The 18,391-nt window shown below is 39.4% G+C and overlaps 1 protein-coding gene and 1 long non-coding RNA gene across 2 annotated transcripts; both read right to left on the bottom strand.

Annotated features, from left to right (window-relative positions):
* Nucleotides 1–2,935: 2,935 nt before the first annotated feature.
* Nucleotides 2,936–18,177, bottom strand: LOC149097042 (uncharacterized). The gene is made up of 3 exons (XR_016204259.1): nucleotides 18,025–18,177; nucleotides 15,908–15,950; nucleotides 2,936–2,998 (listed from the first exon to the last, which is right to left on the bottom strand). It is a non-coding gene; the product is annotated as an uncharacterized LOC149097042 (long non-coding RNA).
* On the bottom strand, nucleotides 6,234–12,192 carry LOC110066184 (E3 ubiquitin-protein ligase RNF181-like). Its single transcript, XM_089279999.1, has 5 exons — nucleotides 10,472–12,192; nucleotides 10,074–10,104; nucleotides 8,355–8,436; nucleotides 7,915–8,030; nucleotides 6,234–7,227 (listed from the first exon to the last, which is right to left on the bottom strand). Exons 1-5 carry the CDS (start codon nucleotides 10,507–10,509, stop codon nucleotides 7,186–7,188), a joined length of 309 nt encoding a protein of 102 aa, XP_089136125.1. The 5' UTR covers nucleotides 10,510–12,192; the 3' UTR covers nucleotides 6,234–7,185.
* Nucleotides 18,178–18,391: the final 214 nt, after the last annotated feature.

The raw sequence follows: 18,391 nt of genomic DNA, 5'->3' as shown, positions 1-18,391 counted from the left end.
ACAAGTTTCAAATTTGAAGTTCCCGGAATGGGGTTTCCGGCATTCCGAGGCAGTCAGCCTACCCAGAGAACATTCGCGGAAATCACTTCTCCTGTAATAGGTCATATTCATTAAATTTACCCTTTTCAGCTGTGCGGTCAGCCTTTCGATTGGTTTTACACATATTCGTATTCTCGGCTTGCAATGGAGGCTCACGCAGGGAATACCATTAAAAAGAGATCAATGTCATTTGCATTTGAAAAGACCCCCCCCCCCCCCCCGCATTAGCCTCAGTTGCAAGCTAGTTCCAGTCCAATACCGAGAATACGAAAGCGGTCTATTTTGCTACAGATTGCAGCATAGGCTGAAAGTGTGCCAAGCCTTTACGGAGTAAGGTGTAGGGGATTAAAAACACCCGGAGCACGAGAATATCGGAGGACTGGGTGGAGTGTAGATCGGTTAGAAAGCAAAATAGACAGTGGCGGCTTTTTGATTATTCAACCATTTTCTGCCCGTGATTTCGAATTCAGTTTATTTCACTTTCTTGCGAAGAGCTGTTATTTGATGATTACGATGCACTTCATGCAATATCACCAAATCACTATTCATGAACACCGGCGCTTTGAATTTGACGAGTTCTCATCATTTTGAAATAATACAAATCAAACGCTTTAGGCCATCAGGCCCAAGCAAGCAAGAGGCGAGTGCTTGGAAAGGTTCACAGCTTTGAAGAATTCCAACCAAATATTCAATAACCCGACTGAACTTTTCCTTACATTTCTTTTCGTCCAGTTTTGTCGAAGCAAATACAGCAGTAGCCCAGGAGCTCTTTCTTGAATACCTCCTCGGAATCGGCAGTGTTAAGGGGAAAAAATATTTTCCCCAAGATGGTCACGTAACGGTTAGGAAATAAAATAAAGTTATAAGATAAGCGTTGTGTGACATTCATTCGAATAACGGTGTTAACTGGATAATATATTTGAAAGGTGAAGCATGACGTTTACGGCAAACGACAAACGGCAAAAATGAAAGTTTTGCCGTCTGTCTTCACCTGTCTGTACAGTAGAGTGAAAATATTTGTATTCGCGGTGAATAGTAGGAGACATTTTTCTATTTTTGTGTGATTTATTTAAGGATTAGAGGAAAAGAATAAAAAATCAGAACTTATTTTTGCCGTTTGCCGTCTGCCGTGAACGTCATGTTTAAACTCTCTATTGTCGCCGTACAATGATTCCAGAGGTTTATTTTCAATTCATATTAAATACGTTGTGATTTAAGGCATAACAGGATGTAAAATACTTCACTGAACTCAATGAGGGAGACCTCAAAAGTCCCATTTACCAACTGCACGCAAAGCTTCAAGCCTAGTCTCCTACGCAGACGCTCTTTGTTCTTGTCACGCAATCTTCCTCCCCCACGAGGATGATTTGGGGAGGAAGATTGCGTGGGACGTATGGATTGCGAGGGAGGGCATCGTCGTCGACGACGAGCAAAACACAGGCTGGGCGGCGTCAGTGATGCCATGATGAACCAGGCCTAGAATTGGTTGAAATAAACTCGTCTTTCCACAATTAGCGGACCGATTAGGCAAGGAACTTTGTCTTTGTGTCTGTTTTGATTGTGATTCAAGAGCCTCAAGAAATCTTCGCAAAATTCTTCAATTTCAGCTTCTGTGAGGCTATTTTCCAAAATTTCTTTGAAATACTTCGGTTCTGGCTCTCTTGTTGGATCGTGCGGGGAAACGCTCGCGGTGTAACATGACCAATGTCCTTGTCCGCGATCACATTCTCCAGGAAGCGACGCTCCTTGATTGACCAGCACTTGCCATCGTTAACCTCAATCAAATTATAATCTACGCAAAGTGGTCGAATGACCTCGCAGTGCGAGTTGGCTAGGATATCGATGACTTTCTTCATGTCCTTTAGAAGTCGCGCCTTGAAAGATTCGTTAGCCGCCAAACTATTAACTAACGCCTCCACCTCGCACTTATAGGAATAGGTGTACTTTGCCTTGTCGCATTTCTTGTACACTTTCCCACCATACAAAGCGTAGCCCAGCCTTTTCATGGCTATACCAATGTCATTAACAAGCACGGTGAGCTGTGAGTTTATCGGACAATCTTGCCTGTTCGTCGACGAATTTGAAAACGGAGGTTTCACTCGGAAAACGCATCAAATGTTTTCCGGCCGTCCACACTACGCCGAAGAAATTTGAAAACGTAACAATGCCCGGTCGTTGTGGATTTCTGTTTGAGGAATACTCGGGCAGGGGAATATCACGATTATCGTGACGTCATCGTTTTCGAAAAGCTTCATTTTTAAAACGTTTTCCGTCCACACAAAAACGCAAAGCCGGCGTTTTCAAATTCTTCCGGTTTGAAGAGCGTTTTCGAAAAGCTCCGTTTTCGTCACGGATTAGTGCGGACGATAGATTCAACCGTAGAAATAAAGCTCCGTTTTCAAATTTCTCCGGCGTAATGTGGACAGGGCCCTAGGGTACCACCTGGCACGCCAGGTGATACAACAGCATTGCTTGTGACACAAGTTCGAAAACAACTTTGCCTTATACTCTTGTTTAAGACATTTAAGTTACACAGTGCCCTTGCCACAAAGTAGTATTTTATAAAATAATGGTACCAGCGAATTGATGTGCAACCTGACGAAAGGCTGGTGGTTGTTCCTAGTAATTTGCAAGTGAATGCTATTCCAGACGGTGTTTTCGACAATGAACTTGAGATAAAGACTTAAAATAAACTGTCGACAACCAGTTTAACTAACTATTCGAGTATGATACAGTTTATAGATTTACATTCGACAAGAAGAAGGCGCAATGTTTTAACTGGGCTCACATGTAAATTCTCTCCACAAATTCAGACTTGTAAATTAAATCGCTTTTATACCAAGAACACGTGTTTACCCAAAGCAGTGCTGTTATAACTAGTGAATCTATAGATACTTACAACTTGCTATTCTTAAACATTGCGTCCCGCTTTCCGACCTCTACGGGATCTTCTAGTTCCCTGCAAATAAAGAAAACATGATTAACTAATAAAGTAGGGTATTACCATTTGCAAAATACAAGATCTTTCGGCGTGAAGCCGCAGATGTCCTCTCTCTCTCGCGCGAGCTATCCATTCATTAAACTTGTCTTTTAGTTCACAACTACCCTGTAGCTGAATATTGGGCAAAACAAATTACCTTAGAGGTTTACCTTCTCCATCAAACCAGAATCTGGCCATTTCACGTTGCTGTTTCGCAGAGAACACGAGGGAAATGTACCAAGATTTATAAAGCAAGTGTCTGAACCTGTTCATTCATTCCCATTTGGCACCCGTCCCTGGTGAGAACCCTCACCATGTAGCTGTTTAAATACTGTAATACCAAATGTGTCCTAAAAAAATGATCGACTAAAAGCGTAGAGTTTCTCAGCCTCTAGAGCCTCTACTCCGTCCATTTATCACTGCCTTCTCTACTCTGTAAGTAAAAAAGCCGCAGAGCAGCAGAGCCGTACTCTTCTCTTCTCTTCTCTTCTCTTCTCTTCTCTTCTCTACTCAACTCTACTCTACGCTACGCTACTCTACTCTACTCTACTCTTCTGTACTTATGCTTCTCTACTGTACTCTTCTGTACGATGCTACTCTACTCCACTCTACCCTACTCTACTCTACGCTACCCTACGCTACGCTACTCTACTTTACGCTACTCTACTCTACTCTACTCTACTATACGCTACGCTACCCTACGCTACGCTACGCTACTCTACTTTACGCTACTCTAATCTATACTCTACTCTACTACTGTACTCTACTCTACTCTACTCTACTCTAGTCCACTCTACTCTACTCTACTCTACTCTACGCTTCTCTAGTCTACTCTACTCTACTCTACACTACTCTACTCTACACTACTCTACTCTACTCTACTCTACTCTACTCTACTCTAGTCTACTCTATTCTACTCTACTGTAGTCTACTCTACTCTACTCTACTCTACTGCACTCTACCCTACTCTACTCTACGCTACCCTACGCTACGCTACTCTACTTTACGCTACTCTACTCTACTCTACTCTACTATACGCTACGCTACCCTACGCTACGCTACGCTACTCTACTTTACGCTACTCTAATCTATACTCTACTCTACTACTGTACTCTACTGTACTCTACTCTACTCTAGTCCACTCTACTCTACTCTACTCTACTCTACGCTTCTCTAGTCTACTCTACTCTACTCTACACTACTCTACTCTACTCTACTCCACGCTTCTCTAGTCCACTCTACACTACTCTACTCTAGTCTACTCTACACTACTCTACTCTACTCTACTCTACTCTACTCTAGTCTACTCTATTCTACTCTACTGTAGTCTACTCTACTCTACTCTACTCTACTGCACTCTACTCTACTGCACTCTACTCTACTCTACTCTACTCTACTTTAGTCTACTCTACTCTTCTCTACTCTACTCTACTCTACTCTACTCTGCTCTAGTCTACTCTACTCTATTCTACTCTACGCTACGCTACGCTATTCTACTCTACTCTACTCTTCTGTATTTATGCTACTCTCCTGTACTCTTCTGTACTGATGCTACTCTACGCTACCCTATTCTACTCTACCCTACTCTACTCTACTCTAATCTACTCTACTCTACTCTACTCTACTCTACTCCACTCCACTCCACTCCACTCCACTCCACTCTACTCTGCTCTACTCTACTCTACTCTACTCTACTCTACTCTACTCTACTCTACTCTACTCTACTCTACTCTACTCTACTCTACGCCACTCTACTCTACTGTACTCCTCTGTACTTAAATGCTACTCTACGCTACCCTACTCTACTCTACTCTACTCTACTCTACTCTACTCTACTCTACTCTACTCTACTCTACTCTACTCTACTCTACTCTACCCTACTCTACTCTACTCTACTCTACTCTACTCTACTCTACTCTACTCTTCTCTACTGATGCTACTCTACTACTGTACTGATGCTACTCCACTCCACTCCACTCTACTTTACTCTACTCTATGCTACGCTACGCTGCGCTACTTTACTCTACCCTACTATACGCTACGCTACCCTACGCTACGCTAGGCTACTCTACTTTACGCTACTCTACTGTACTCTACTCTGTTATACTCTACGCCACGCTACGCTACTCTACTCTACTTTACTCTACTCTATTCTACTCTACTCTACTCTAACCTGCTCTACTCTACTCTATTCTACTCTACTCTACTCTACTCTATTCTACTGTACTCTACTTTACTCTACTCTATTCTACTCTACTCTACTCTACTCTATTCTACTCTACTCTATTCTATTCTACTCTACTCTACTCTACTCTACGATACGCTACGTTACGTTACTCTTCTCTACTCTTCTCTACTCTTCTCTACTCTTCTCTACTCTACTCTACTCTACTCTACTCTACTCTACTCTACTCTACTCTACTCTTCTCTACTCTACTCTACTCTACTCTACTCTACTCTACTCTACTTTACTCTACTCTACGCTACGCTACGCTACGGTACCCTACGTTTGCTACGCTACGCTGCGCTACTCTACTTTACTTTACTCTTCTCTACTCTACTCTAAAATTCAAGAAAACAATTTGAATTTAAAAAAAAAACTTAGGGAAAAAAATGGCCCAGTATCTCGCGAGAGAGAGAAGCAATTTTGGTTTAAAGCATTTAATGTTTTTTACTTGCTTCAATATTTCATAATAATTAATTTAACATACTTTTGATTTGCTATTACAGCACTCTTTTAGAGCGTATAAGATCAGGACAGACGAACCACATCCTGTTGGTCTAGTGCAAGTTAGCTTCAAGCACTCTAGTGGACATTGAATGGAGGCTGCACAAGCATTTCAAAACGCTGCTGACAGCTACATGTCAATTCGACAGTTACGTCTACTTTAAAAGGAGGTGTTTTTCCCGATGAGAATGTTAGAGGCAACTTGCCCTGGGATCATCTATCTGATAAACTTAAACACATCAGTTTAATGCCACGTGATGTTGGTGGCAGTGGTGATTGTTTTTTCAAATCAGTTTCTTATCAGCTTTATGGAACTGCTGATTTACACTTTCAAATTCGTTTGTCAGGAATAGCCCATTCAATTAATCACCCAAAGTTGTATGTTGAAAGTATTGTTGATGACAATTGGGAAAATTATGTAAAACAAATGTCAAATGCAGGCACAATGTAATTATTCAGGCAGTAGCAAACTCACACAAATGTGTCATTCATGTTACTGAGTCTGATTTTTAAATTTTAATAAACCTGATGGTACAATTATTTATCCTGCATCAACTACATATCATGAGAAAAAGCAAACAGTGATATTCATTGGACACTTTTATATATCGCAAAAGGTTTCTCTGCTACCTTTTAAACTAAACCTGACTTGTCAACAAGTCAATTTCCACCATACAAAATAAACATAATACATACTGTTTTGTTGAAGTTGTTGTGTCATAGTTCAATGTAAACTATACAAATACTTTTGGAATTCACCCTCAGTGATAACTACTCTACAGTTCGTTATTTTGTTTAAGTTGCTCAGTTCAAGTTCAAATTCACAATTAAAAATACTCGTTAACTGCACTTTTAGACTGTGATAATTGTCTTAACTGCTCTTCTACAATTACCATTAATAACCAATTCTGTCCTTATAACAATCTTTCAGGTATGTACAACAATTTGCCATATACCCTGACAAACTTACCACAAAACAAACTACACGTGGTACCTCACGAATGACGAACCAGAGCTAAACTAATCTAACAGTACCCTTTTCTAAAGTAAACATATGCAAATATGCTACACAACATATTTGTTCCTATGGCCTACCCAAATTCATTAGCTTTGCATGTACCTCTACACCTTTCCAATAGACCAGAATGTCAACCTTGCCTAAACACCTTTACACGAACGCACTCATAATCTATGATTACTTCTAGTACTTTAATTTTTAACTAACTTCCTAAACTACAGTTAAAATTAAATTTACAGTTTTTTTTTAATTTTATTAATGCAATAGCTTACATTATATTACATACAAAAATTGCCTACTACTTACAATGTTAACGTAACTTACAATTTAACGATACTAACAAAACTTGCAATGCTAACGTTATTTACAATTTACAGTTGTTTCTAACATTATTTACAATTTACAATTTACAATTCATCTTCAATGCGGCAGCTCGTGTCTGCATGTTGGACAAGTGGCGTCCTACAAAGAAAAGAAAGCATCTTTAATCTTAAATACAACTCTCCTCCTTATAGAGATTGAATTTGGAGCCATCAGAAATTTTACCCTGTCTAGTCCTTCAACTTTTTTTCCGCTACATTCCACGAAAAAAGGCCGTTATCAGGAGTTTTAACAATAGATGCTCCCGCTATAACAGCGGCGGAGACGACACTTACTGTATTGACAACAAAAGTCCAAAAAGTTTAATCAACTTTTATTTGCCACAAAGTTAAGACTCGCCGCTTCAGTGTGCCTTATCAACACTACTTTCTTCGCATGACATTATTTTAGTACTTAATTTATATAAACCTCGCACAGTGCCAAGGAACCTCAAACTACATTCAAATAGTCTGTTGATAATCTGCGAAAGGGTTGTATTTCGCCTCACTTGTTTACACGAGAATGCACAAAATCGACTGTAGCTTTCTTTCAAGAAAAAAATTTAAGGCTACAAATATAACTAGCTTAGTGGCTCGTCGTCAGTCAGTCAGTCAGGAAATGTTACAATTAAAAACTTGACTGTAACAAGTCTTCCGAGTAATAATCATCTTTTTTTTTTTAATTCTTTGCAATTGAAGAGATACTGTGTTGAAATAAATTGTCTGTCTGTTTGTCTGTTTGTCAGTCTGCCTGTTTGTCTGTTAATTACGCAAATATTATTGCATTTACCCTTTCTAGCCATTCTGTGATGCAGTGAGGGTGAAATCCATGGCTGCACGGCAGTTGGGTTGATTGCTCACCCTCTTGAAAGTCGTTCAGGCACACCGCACAGCATAACTTAAGAGCTGTAGGTAATTTAACCAGAAAATATCAGTGAAAACGTCAAATAAAAACATCCTTCTACAACCTTACTTTTAAAGTACGCAAATTTACCATCAAACGACACAGGAAAAGGTTGCGAGTTTCACTAACGGTTAGAAGTGACCACAAAAATATTGTTAACGCAAACATACAGATCAATCAAGGTGGATCAGACAATTATCTAATAAACAGAAAATGACAGGACTGTATCCACAACTCTTAAACTTTGGAGCAAATTATCAATTAAAAGAGGTGAAAAGAGAGAAAAGAACTACTTCGTCATCTCAGCAGACAAAGCCAAGACTCACCCACTTTTTCTGGAGTCATTGTAACTGTTACTAGAGAAGCAATGACCTCCGGAAGAGCTGGACGGGAACCCTCATTGGCGTCCTGGGGATGAGCGGTAAAAAACTTAAAATATAAATACATCAGTACAAAACTTAGTCTTTGGGATGTTCCTTGTTTACTCGCCTCACGTTCCGAGCCAAACCCATTGTTAAGGACACTAGACAAAGGTCAATTTTGATTAGTTAATAATTGTCTCTTTATCTTAGTTACGAACGTAGTTACAATGTTTTCTTCTTTTTTATTGGTTTTGTAATCGGACCTTTAAGCGTCACCACGCGCATATAAAAGCTTAGTTAGCGTCCCTTTAAAGTAGTTTTTCTTTCCATCTCGCGTGGTCTTGTCAACCTTAAACTCTTGATGCTTTTTGATTTCCTAACCCTTGGCTCAAGCGGGACCAATATGTGAGTACCTTTGTCATTTTGATTAGGTTACGTTTTTGATAGCTATGGGTGAAGGAATACAAAGGAACATTTGTACAATGTTAGTTGATTTATAATCGTCTAAATTAGAAAGTGTTCTGAACGTTACTAGAGTGAACGCCCACCTTTTAGGCTCGAAAGCATTGAGCTGTTAATTAGTTCCTTTTGTTGTGTACTTCTATGATCGAATCTTATTTAGTATCTTAGCGTAGTATTTACGCTGGCTATTTTTTGATGTATTGTTATTCAATTTCGTTATGTTATCGATTCCAAATCGTTAGTTTGTCTCGTGTAAGTTTTGACTATTTGTTACGCAACTTTTTCGCTAAATTGATAGAAATTCGTTACATATTGTTATTTCAGTTTACGATCGTTTATGTTGATGCAATAAATCGCCGATAACCGTCAACTTTGGTTTTCCGTGGTTTACTTGTCTATCCTTGAAGACGACCTGTAAAGTGGTCCCACCCACTAGTTTGTCGCGACACGCCTAGAGCTCGTTTTGTTTCGTCCCGTTTTGGAATTTGCCAGTCGCTGCAGACGTTACACCCATCGAACTCATTGCAATTGGTGGAGCCCGGGAATTCAGTTGCTAAAAACAAGATAAAGAGCTAAGGAAAGGATTGGATGATTTGTTCTGTTCAAGAGTTCGTTAACGCAGATTTAAACATGTATCACTGTCCCCCCACCACCCCCCCCCCCCCCAATCCCTCCTCCCTACCAAGTCTACTCCCTATCCAGCCTGGGGAGTGTCAAAATTTTTAAGTTATTTATAACTTTCCTAAGGGATATGGAAACCATACGCTGTAAATTACCCAGTTTACATTTCTTTCCCTGACCTCTTAAAATCCACAATTTACACCCACACAAATTGGTCAGTCTCCATAAACTTTTACACTCCCAACAAGGTTATCAACTGTCCCTAACACAACGGCTACAATTTCATACAGCGCCTCTTTAATCGCTAACATATCCCCGTAGGCAGACCTACATGCAATCAGGGAGAAAGTGTAGATAAAACGTAAAGATTCAAAATTAACTACTACCTGCACTCCCCCTCCCTCGCTTCCAAAGGAAGCAACGTCCCGAAGTTAGAGGAAAATTTCACTATTTGTTTAAGACAATATGTTACCTAAAGATCTTAACGAAAGCTCCCATTCTAAGCTCCTCTTCCTAACAGCTCACAACATCAGCTCGTAGCATATGATGGAGACAACTGCCTCGTGTACGGAAATATGGTGCAATTCAATTTTTACTAACCTGTTCCACAACAGTTGTCTCCCACTCCATCCTGAAAAGAAATCTTTGTTTTAGTTCTTCAGTGCACTTAGTTAATTATTTAGTTACTCATCCCCTAGTTGTAGATAACTGTTCTTGCCCGTCGCTGGTTGTAATATCGTGCTACACTCAGTACTTCTACAAAACAGTAATCCCTTGCCTTTACTCGATCTGCTATTAGAAGATCTTGCACACTATAGGGAGTGTTTTTTTAATTTCATTGAAACAGTATCAAGAAAAAGTTTCTCAATAAATTGAAATTAATAAAAGCACTTTTTATTTTCTGTTCTATTTCGCCATGTACAGAATCACATCTTTTTGGCCTTTTCGTAGGGTTAGTTTGGGCAGGTTCATCATTGTTAACCAGAATTACCACTTACTCCTCTTCCTCCTCTTCTTCTAATGTCACACCCTCCATTCTGAAAAGAAATGTTTGTTTTAGTTCTTCGTTGCACTTAGTTATTAATTTAGTTACTCATCGCCTAGTAACTCTTTCCCTTTATTCTGCTAACTAGAGTCCATTTTGTAAACGGCTACTTGGAGGGTGTCTGGAAAACCCGAATAGCGAATAGCGATTAGTCGCGAATAGCGAATAGCGAATAGTCCCGAATAGTGCGAATAGTGGCGAACAGTCGCGAAAAGTGGCGAATAGTGACGAATAGTCGTCAATAGTATTTAAGTTAGTATTTAAGTTAAAATTTTCATTCTGGAAAGCAGTTAAAAGAGACTATAAAAAAACTGACAATTTATTTTAAAGAAGGCGCAAGCAACGACTGCCGTTGAAGATGAAGAGGTTGTAAAGCACTTCAAAGAAGTTCTGGCGTTCTGGCCCCATACGTAATTGAAACACAACTTACAGCTGGCATAGACAGTAACATATCTCCAACTTGCAATCAAAAAGTTCAAGTCCCAAGAGCCTTCCGTGAAAAATTTCAAGCAGGCCAAGAATTCATCGATGAGTTCACAGACATGTTGGAAAGGGGACTAGAGGGCCTGACCAAAAAACAGGTAGTTAATTTATACGTCTCGTAGACGAGGTGGGCTAATCGTTCGTGCGCTTGATTCTTAATGAAGCTGTATGGGTTAAAGCCCTGTCTATGATTCAGTTGTGTTCAGAGAAAAACGTGTTAATTTCAAAGTGCCCCTATGAAACTAAGAATGTAAGAAGCGCATATTTTACCTTGAACCTTAACTACGGACTAAGCCTGCAAGAAAGATAGCACGGCGCTTGGCTTACACAAGTCATAATTAAAAGCCACGTAGAGGGTGCAGAAAAAAATAGTATGCAGACTGAAAAGAGGAAAATTAAAATAGACGGGGAACCAAGTCGTCTAAGAGAGGCTGGGTGTGACAGTGTAGAGCATTTAATCTGACGCCTTCTCACGTAATGATATAGAATATCAATAAAACTTCATTTAACAGGTAAGTAGGCTTTAAAAGGGATGGAAAATGAACAGTTTAGTTTTAAGACTTCATACTGATTTAAAGGAATATAGGCTAACCTGTTTTAGTAGTTATCACAGGTGATGTCTTTAAGGACAACGGAAATGGAAGATGGCGAGCAGCAAATAGTGGCAGTGCGATTAGCAAATCTGGAAATGTTATGCCAAAAAAAAAGGAGTGAACACAAAGCCCGGAAAGGTTATAAGGGACTGCATAGAAAAATTCGATTTAGGTAAGTGACAGATTAGAAACTAATAAAAATGTTACGAAGAAAGAAGGAAGCCAAAAAATAACAAGGGGGACAATTTCTTTATAATCATGCAGGAAAAAGAAGCGGTCAGCAGAAGTTCTATTCACCTAAGAAGCAGAAATATATGCCAAAGGGATGTGTCATGCTGTGAAGAGAGCTTTTCCGACCTGGAATTCTAGAGTCCATTGCAAATGGTAGGTAAAAAATAGTAAGAGCAATGGCGTAAATTGCACGAAAGCATAGAGGACATTTAAGACAGTTAAAACAGTGAAAAAGAAGAAGTAAAAATAAAGGGTAAAAAGGCAATGACATTGACAAGAAGGAAGAAAAATAATAATAAAAAGGAAAATATGCTGTCTAACTACCTAATATTAATACGTTGGTATCGAACAGATTTCAACGATGGACAAGACGAAAAAACAACAGAAGAACCCAAGATGTAGAGCGACGAAGGTATTCAATTACTTATTAATTATAAATTAAATAAATAGAATGAAGAAAAAATCAACGAATTTAACAAGGTTCAAAAGAAGGAAAAATAAGAAGATGAATTGTAATGGCGTCTTTTGTATGTATGGCGTCTTCTGTAGAGGATGAAAAAAAAAAAAGGAAAAAGAGAGATTTGGTATAGAGTACGGAAAATAAAGGTAACAACATCAATTAGCGCATGAATAATTAAATCAAAAAAACAATAATATCACATTACACTTTGGATAGAAACACCAAGTGATGTTAGTAGCCGAAAGAAAACGTGACTATGAAGAAGAATCAATGGAAGGTTATGAAGAGGAAGGAAAAAGAAAAGAAGGGAAAGAAGAAAGAGGAAATGAAGATGGAAATAAAAGCCAAGAAGAAGAAAGGGGGAAAGAACAAAGCTGTGTTGTGGGAAGCAGCGATGCAGAAGAAGGTAACAAAATAACAAGCATATGAAAAATTAAAATATGAAAAAATCCTAACATTACATTTATAGAAATAAAAAAAAATGGTATCCTTTGCATAGAATTAACATGTGACTTACTAGCAGTAAGGAGACAATCGGAAAAAGAATCAATGGAAAATGAAGAAGAGGAAGGAAAAAGTCAGCAAGAGACAGTAGGTGAGAATGGAAAGATAGAAACAGCAGAAATGAGTAAGAAAAAGGGAATAGCATGTTAAGCAAATTTTGATTTCATTTGATAAATGCAGAAAGAAGGCAGGAACAAAAACGACAAGAAGTAGGAAAAGCATCGGAGGTAGAAAGAGAGGACGGACAGATAACAATGGCGAAGATGAGGGAGGTGATACATCTTTTAAAAATGATACTTGCCCAAAGTAGAGATTGAACCTGAATAAATGCAGTTATAACCTTTAATTATACGCTTAATCGGCAGGAGAATCCAGCGAAGGATCGATAGAGATTCCCTTTATTCAAAGTGGACTGGAGCGTGCGAAAAAAGGTTAGAAATCTAAAGAATAAGAAATAGCAAATTAAAAGTAAGAGAAGAGATTGAACAAGGAAAACAAACTCGTTTAAATTCTATTATAGTTACAGGAATTCCATTCCGTGTAGAAGTGAAGGAAAAAGTCCCGGCAAGAAAAAAGAAGAATACTAAAGAGACCAGACGAGGAACAAAGAAAGATGTTTGCGATGTTTGCGGAACAAAAACAAAATCAGGCCACGTAAAGTGCAAAATATGTGGACAGTGGGAGCATGCAAAGTGCGTGGGAAAAACTTTTACGGAGTTGAAACATAAAGGATACACATGCCCCAAGTGTAAAGGAACTAAAAAGTAACAGTACTAGACGATTTGGAATAAAAAAGCGATTATAAACTCGTTTAGTTAGATTTATACAAGGTTTATAAAACTCGGTGTTTCCGTTAATGATTTATGACAAAAATAAAGTTTACAAATGAGTAATGGAGAAATTTGTAAATGAGTGCTCAGTAGTGCGTTTATAGTGCGTTGAGTCCGAGGTGAACAACAATTTCATTGTAATATTTTAAACAGAAGGAAATCAAAACTAACCTAAAAGTATTTCTTTAGGGTAGTTCTCCTAATGAATGGTTTGAAAGTCTAGCACAGTAATGTGTAGCGTAGAGTATAGTAGAGCTTGTAAGCTAGAGTGGTAATAAAGGCGTTTAAATGGTTTGAGGGTGTAGCACAGTACTGTGTAGCGTAGAGTATAGTAGAGCACGTCTCCTAACATGTTTAAAACGATAGGAAATTTGAGACGTTCTGATCTGCGCTTTCCGGTGAGTCTGCAACAGTGTTCTTCAAAATTGCGTGTTTGACTTTGAACTAACGGACAATTTTTTTTTTATGAAATGCCATTCAATTTTTGTAATGGGATTAATTTTCATCGAACACTTCTCTGAATGACATGGATATTAGTAACCAAACGGTGAACTCGATTCAAACAAGGTGCCTTGCAATGGGTTTTAAAAGCTTCCCAAAAAAGTGATGCGTAAAAGGCACGCCACATTTCAGACGCCTATTGTCTGATAAATTGGGAATTGACGCGGTTACCACAGCTGTGAATGCTAACCCTGTCGACATTTACAGCAAATAATTATGAGAATTAATTATCCCAATTCGGTTTAAAACTGAGTGGATCTAACATGCCCAATCTGTGATGTTTGCGGCAGAACTTTTGTTCCAGACTCACCAGGCACTTTTGTGTTCACATGTAAAGCCGAGAGCTAGTTATTTGTACGTTTCTCGCGGAAACAAATAACACTGATGTAACAAGTACGCCTGTTAACAGTACAAGGATTTACAAATCTGTATAACTTCGATGCCTCTGCTTACCTTAAACTACTTGCAGCGATTCGACGTATTCGGTTCCCAACTTCGCACTATCACCGTCGCTGAGTTTCGAAACTTCTGTTTACGATCCCAAGTATAACCCTTGGCTGATTAGACATTCATCTAGTCACGGTATATTTCCAGTGTTTCCCAGATTTGTAGGATAATTTATTCCCCTTGGAGCGACTGCCCGGTCACACCGCCGAGGGATTAAATACACAGGAGACAGATCGTTTCAGAGTCATAGCTACAGGCGGGGAATGTGCAACCCCGGCAACTCGTACCCAGGGGGCTTATGTCATCATTTGAAGGCAAAAGCCCCCTGAGATGGGGACAAGGTTGGGTATAGTGCTCTGGAGCTCTCTCTGGTCTGAGCAGTCTTATGCATGATCAAATGGAAATATTTTTTTAGCCAGTTAGTTCTGTTACCTCTAGCTCAAGAATGCCAACATATATTAACCTCATAAATATTGTTCTTGGGCCATTACAATTTCAGAAGGAAAAGAAAACAAACAGCGGTTAAAGATAAAGAAAACATGATTAACTAATAAAGTTGGGTATTACCATTTGCAAAATACGAGATCTTTCGGCGTGAAACCGCAGACGTCCTCTGTCTCTCGCGCGAGCTATCCATTCATTAAACTTGTCTTTTAGTCCACAACTACCCTGTAGCTGAATATTGGGCAAAACAAATTACCTTAGAGGTTCACCTTCTCCATCAGACAAGCATCCGGCCATTTCACGTTGCTGTTTCGCAGAGAACACGAGGGAAATGTACCAAGATTTATAAAGCAATTGTCTGAACCTGCTCATTCATTCCCATTTGGCACCCGTCCCTGGTGAAAACCCTCACCATGCAGCTGTTTAAATACTGTAATACTATATTTTATAGCCCCCACCCCTCCCCTCCGAATGTAAGCTCATGGGTTTTGACTCTTAAAGAAAGATACAGGTGGGGCTTTTAACACTTTGATTCACTTCACGGACCGCGGGGACCATTTGAAAGTGGTAGGGCTCAAAAACCGGGCTAAGACTGAAACAAGCCTTAGGGCCACTGTTCTGCCGTTTTGTTACTTTCAAGTGGTAAAATTCATACATTATCCATGTCATCGGAAGCCCTAAAAAATCTACCTACGTAAAGTTAAAACTAGAAGATATTTGGCTCAAATGTTGTTGTAGGACTTCTTATAACTTGCATAACTTCTTATAACGTGCGTAGAAATTAAAGAGCTTCCGCATTTTAGGGCGCAATTGGGACGAGAATGTTTCGCGCAATGCGATATACAGAAAAGTCTAATTCGTACGGAAACACTAGCTACAAAGGATTGACTTCTTACCTTGACTTATCGCCCTTCATTATTCAAGATAACAGACTCAAACCTAAGAAAAAACACAAAACAGCCGGCATTTTAATGATGTTAAACTGGATAATGACAGGCAAACCGTTCTTTTTTTAACGAATTATTCCGTAACTCATTCACTGGCAGGTTTGCAGTCGAACTTGACAAACCGCCTTGCCTCTAGACCTCTTTATCTCGCTGCCGGTAAAGTGGAACCTCGATTTAACGACGAGCCAGCGGACTGGCAAAATATGTTTGCTATAACGAGGTTTCGTTGTATCGAGGCTATTTTCTATATATTTTACTATCACTGGGGCGAGGAATATCGTTCGTTATACCGAGGACTTCGTTTACATAGTGGTTCGTTAAATTGAGGTTCCACTGTACAGCAAAACCTCGTTATATCGAACAATTTTTGCCAGTCCATATGGCCCTTCGTGAAATCGAGGTTCCATTGTAATTTGTTTTGTTGATTAGGTAAACTGGAGTTATACGGACACTAAGGGGGCAGGGCTGAGTGTCCGTATTAAGGAGGTCTACACCATAGAGGTAACTAATTACTAATTCTAGTTTCTCTGCAGGACGAAGTAAACTGTCTGTAATATATATATATAAAAGTTTCCATTTTATGGATGTGTCCGAAATCCGACTGTTTATGGATGCCAGGACCTGCCAGTTTCTCTGGGACAAAGACAAGAGTCCACAATAAAGAGGTGTCCATGTTATGAAAGTATCCGCAAGGCGAGGTTTAATTGTAGTTAAACCTCCACTAACGACCATTAACTCTCTCTAACGATCGACCACATCTTCACAACGGTCAGAATGTTTTTGTCCCGTCCGTGCACCAATTTATACTTTTTTACGTTTGTAGTTATATTCAATTATATACACCGATCAATAAAATCTGGTGGCTGCAGCCCCTCAACAACGCCGTCTTGTGAGGTCTGCCCCATGACGGTTCAACTATGTTTTCTGTTCGTTTTCTGGCAAACTAACGCCTGTGAGTATCTAGACAAAAAGCCCGAAAAAGATGAAGAGAGCCCGCAATCACCCATTTAACGTAACTCTCAGACCGAAACGGCTTGGGATTAGCTTTATTTATGATATTTTAAAAGAACAACATGTAACACGTCACACAAGGATGACCCTAACCCTTAATAAAAAGAAACACTGAGAAGAAAAAAAAAAACAAACCAAAACAAAAACAAAAAAAAAAAACAAACAAACAACAATGGCTGCAGTGCCGACCGAATATAATGATAATAGAGGTTCCTGCAAGAAACGCGCAAATAACGACTTGAAGAAACGTTTTCAACACGTTCTTTTTTCTTTATTGTTACAGCCATTTTTTCTGCTTTTGTAAACCCAGTTAGCGTGATTTAGCGCGTACATGATCCGTTTCAAACGACATATCCGCTTTCAGCAGACGAATGCTTCAAGGACAAATATCGGGCAGTAAAATTTTATTATTCCACCTTTCCGGGAAAGCTGCCGAGTCTGCTAACATCTTTAAAACGATTGGAAATTTGTGACGTCCTGATCTGCGCTTTCCGGTGGGTCTGCAACAATGTTCTTCAAAATTGCGTGTTTCACTTTAAAACTATTGACAATTTTTTTCATGAAATACCATTCAATATTTGTAATGGGATTAATTTTCATCGAACACTTCTCTGAATGACATGGATATTAGTAACCAAACGGTGAACTCGATTCACACAAGATGCCTTGCAATGGGTTTTAAAAGCTTCCCAAATAAGTAATGCGGAAAAAGTACGCCACATTTCAGACGCATATTGTCTGAGGATAAATTGGGAATTGACGCGGTTACCACAGCTGTGAATACCAACCCTGTCGACATTTACAGCAAATAATTATGAGAATTAATTAGCCCATTTCGGTTTAAAACTGAGTCGATCTAACATGCCCAATCTGTGATGTTTGCGGCAGAACTTTTGTTCCAGACTCACCAGGCACTTTCGTGTTTACATGTAAAGCCGAGAGCTAGTTCTCCTGTTATACTTTTCTCGTGGAAACAAATAACAATGATGCAACAAGTAGGCCTGTTAACAGTACAAGGATTTACAAATCGGTGTAACTTCGATGCCTCTGCTTACCTTAAACTACTTGCAGCGATTCGACGTATTCGGTTCCCAACTTCGCAGTACCACCGTCGATGAGTTTCGAAACTTCTGTTTACAATGGCAAGTATAACCTACCCGGCTCTGTCATTTGGCCAAGATTAGATTAGACATTCTGATTGGCTGATTAGACATTCATGTAGTCACTTGCGTCTTGCGTTTGAGAGTCATAGCTACAGGCGGGGAATGTGCAACCCCGGCAACTCGTACCCAGGGGGCTTATGTCATCATTTGAAGGCAAAAACCCCCTGGGATGGGGACAAGGTTGGGTTTTGTGCTCTGGAGCTCTCTCTGGTCTGAGCAGTCTTATGCATGATCAAATGAGAATATTTTTTTAGCCAGT

The sequence above is a fragment of the Orbicella faveolata genome, unplaced genomic scaffold (genome assembly GCF_042242905.1).
Source record: "Orbicella faveolata isolate gen_17 unplaced genomic scaffold, um_ofav_v1 contig_47, whole genome shotgun sequence".
NCBI lineage: Eukaryota > Metazoa > Cnidaria > Anthozoa > Scleractinia > Merulinidae > Orbicella > Orbicella faveolata.
This window is presented reverse-complemented; position numbering and strand designations above follow the sequence as displayed.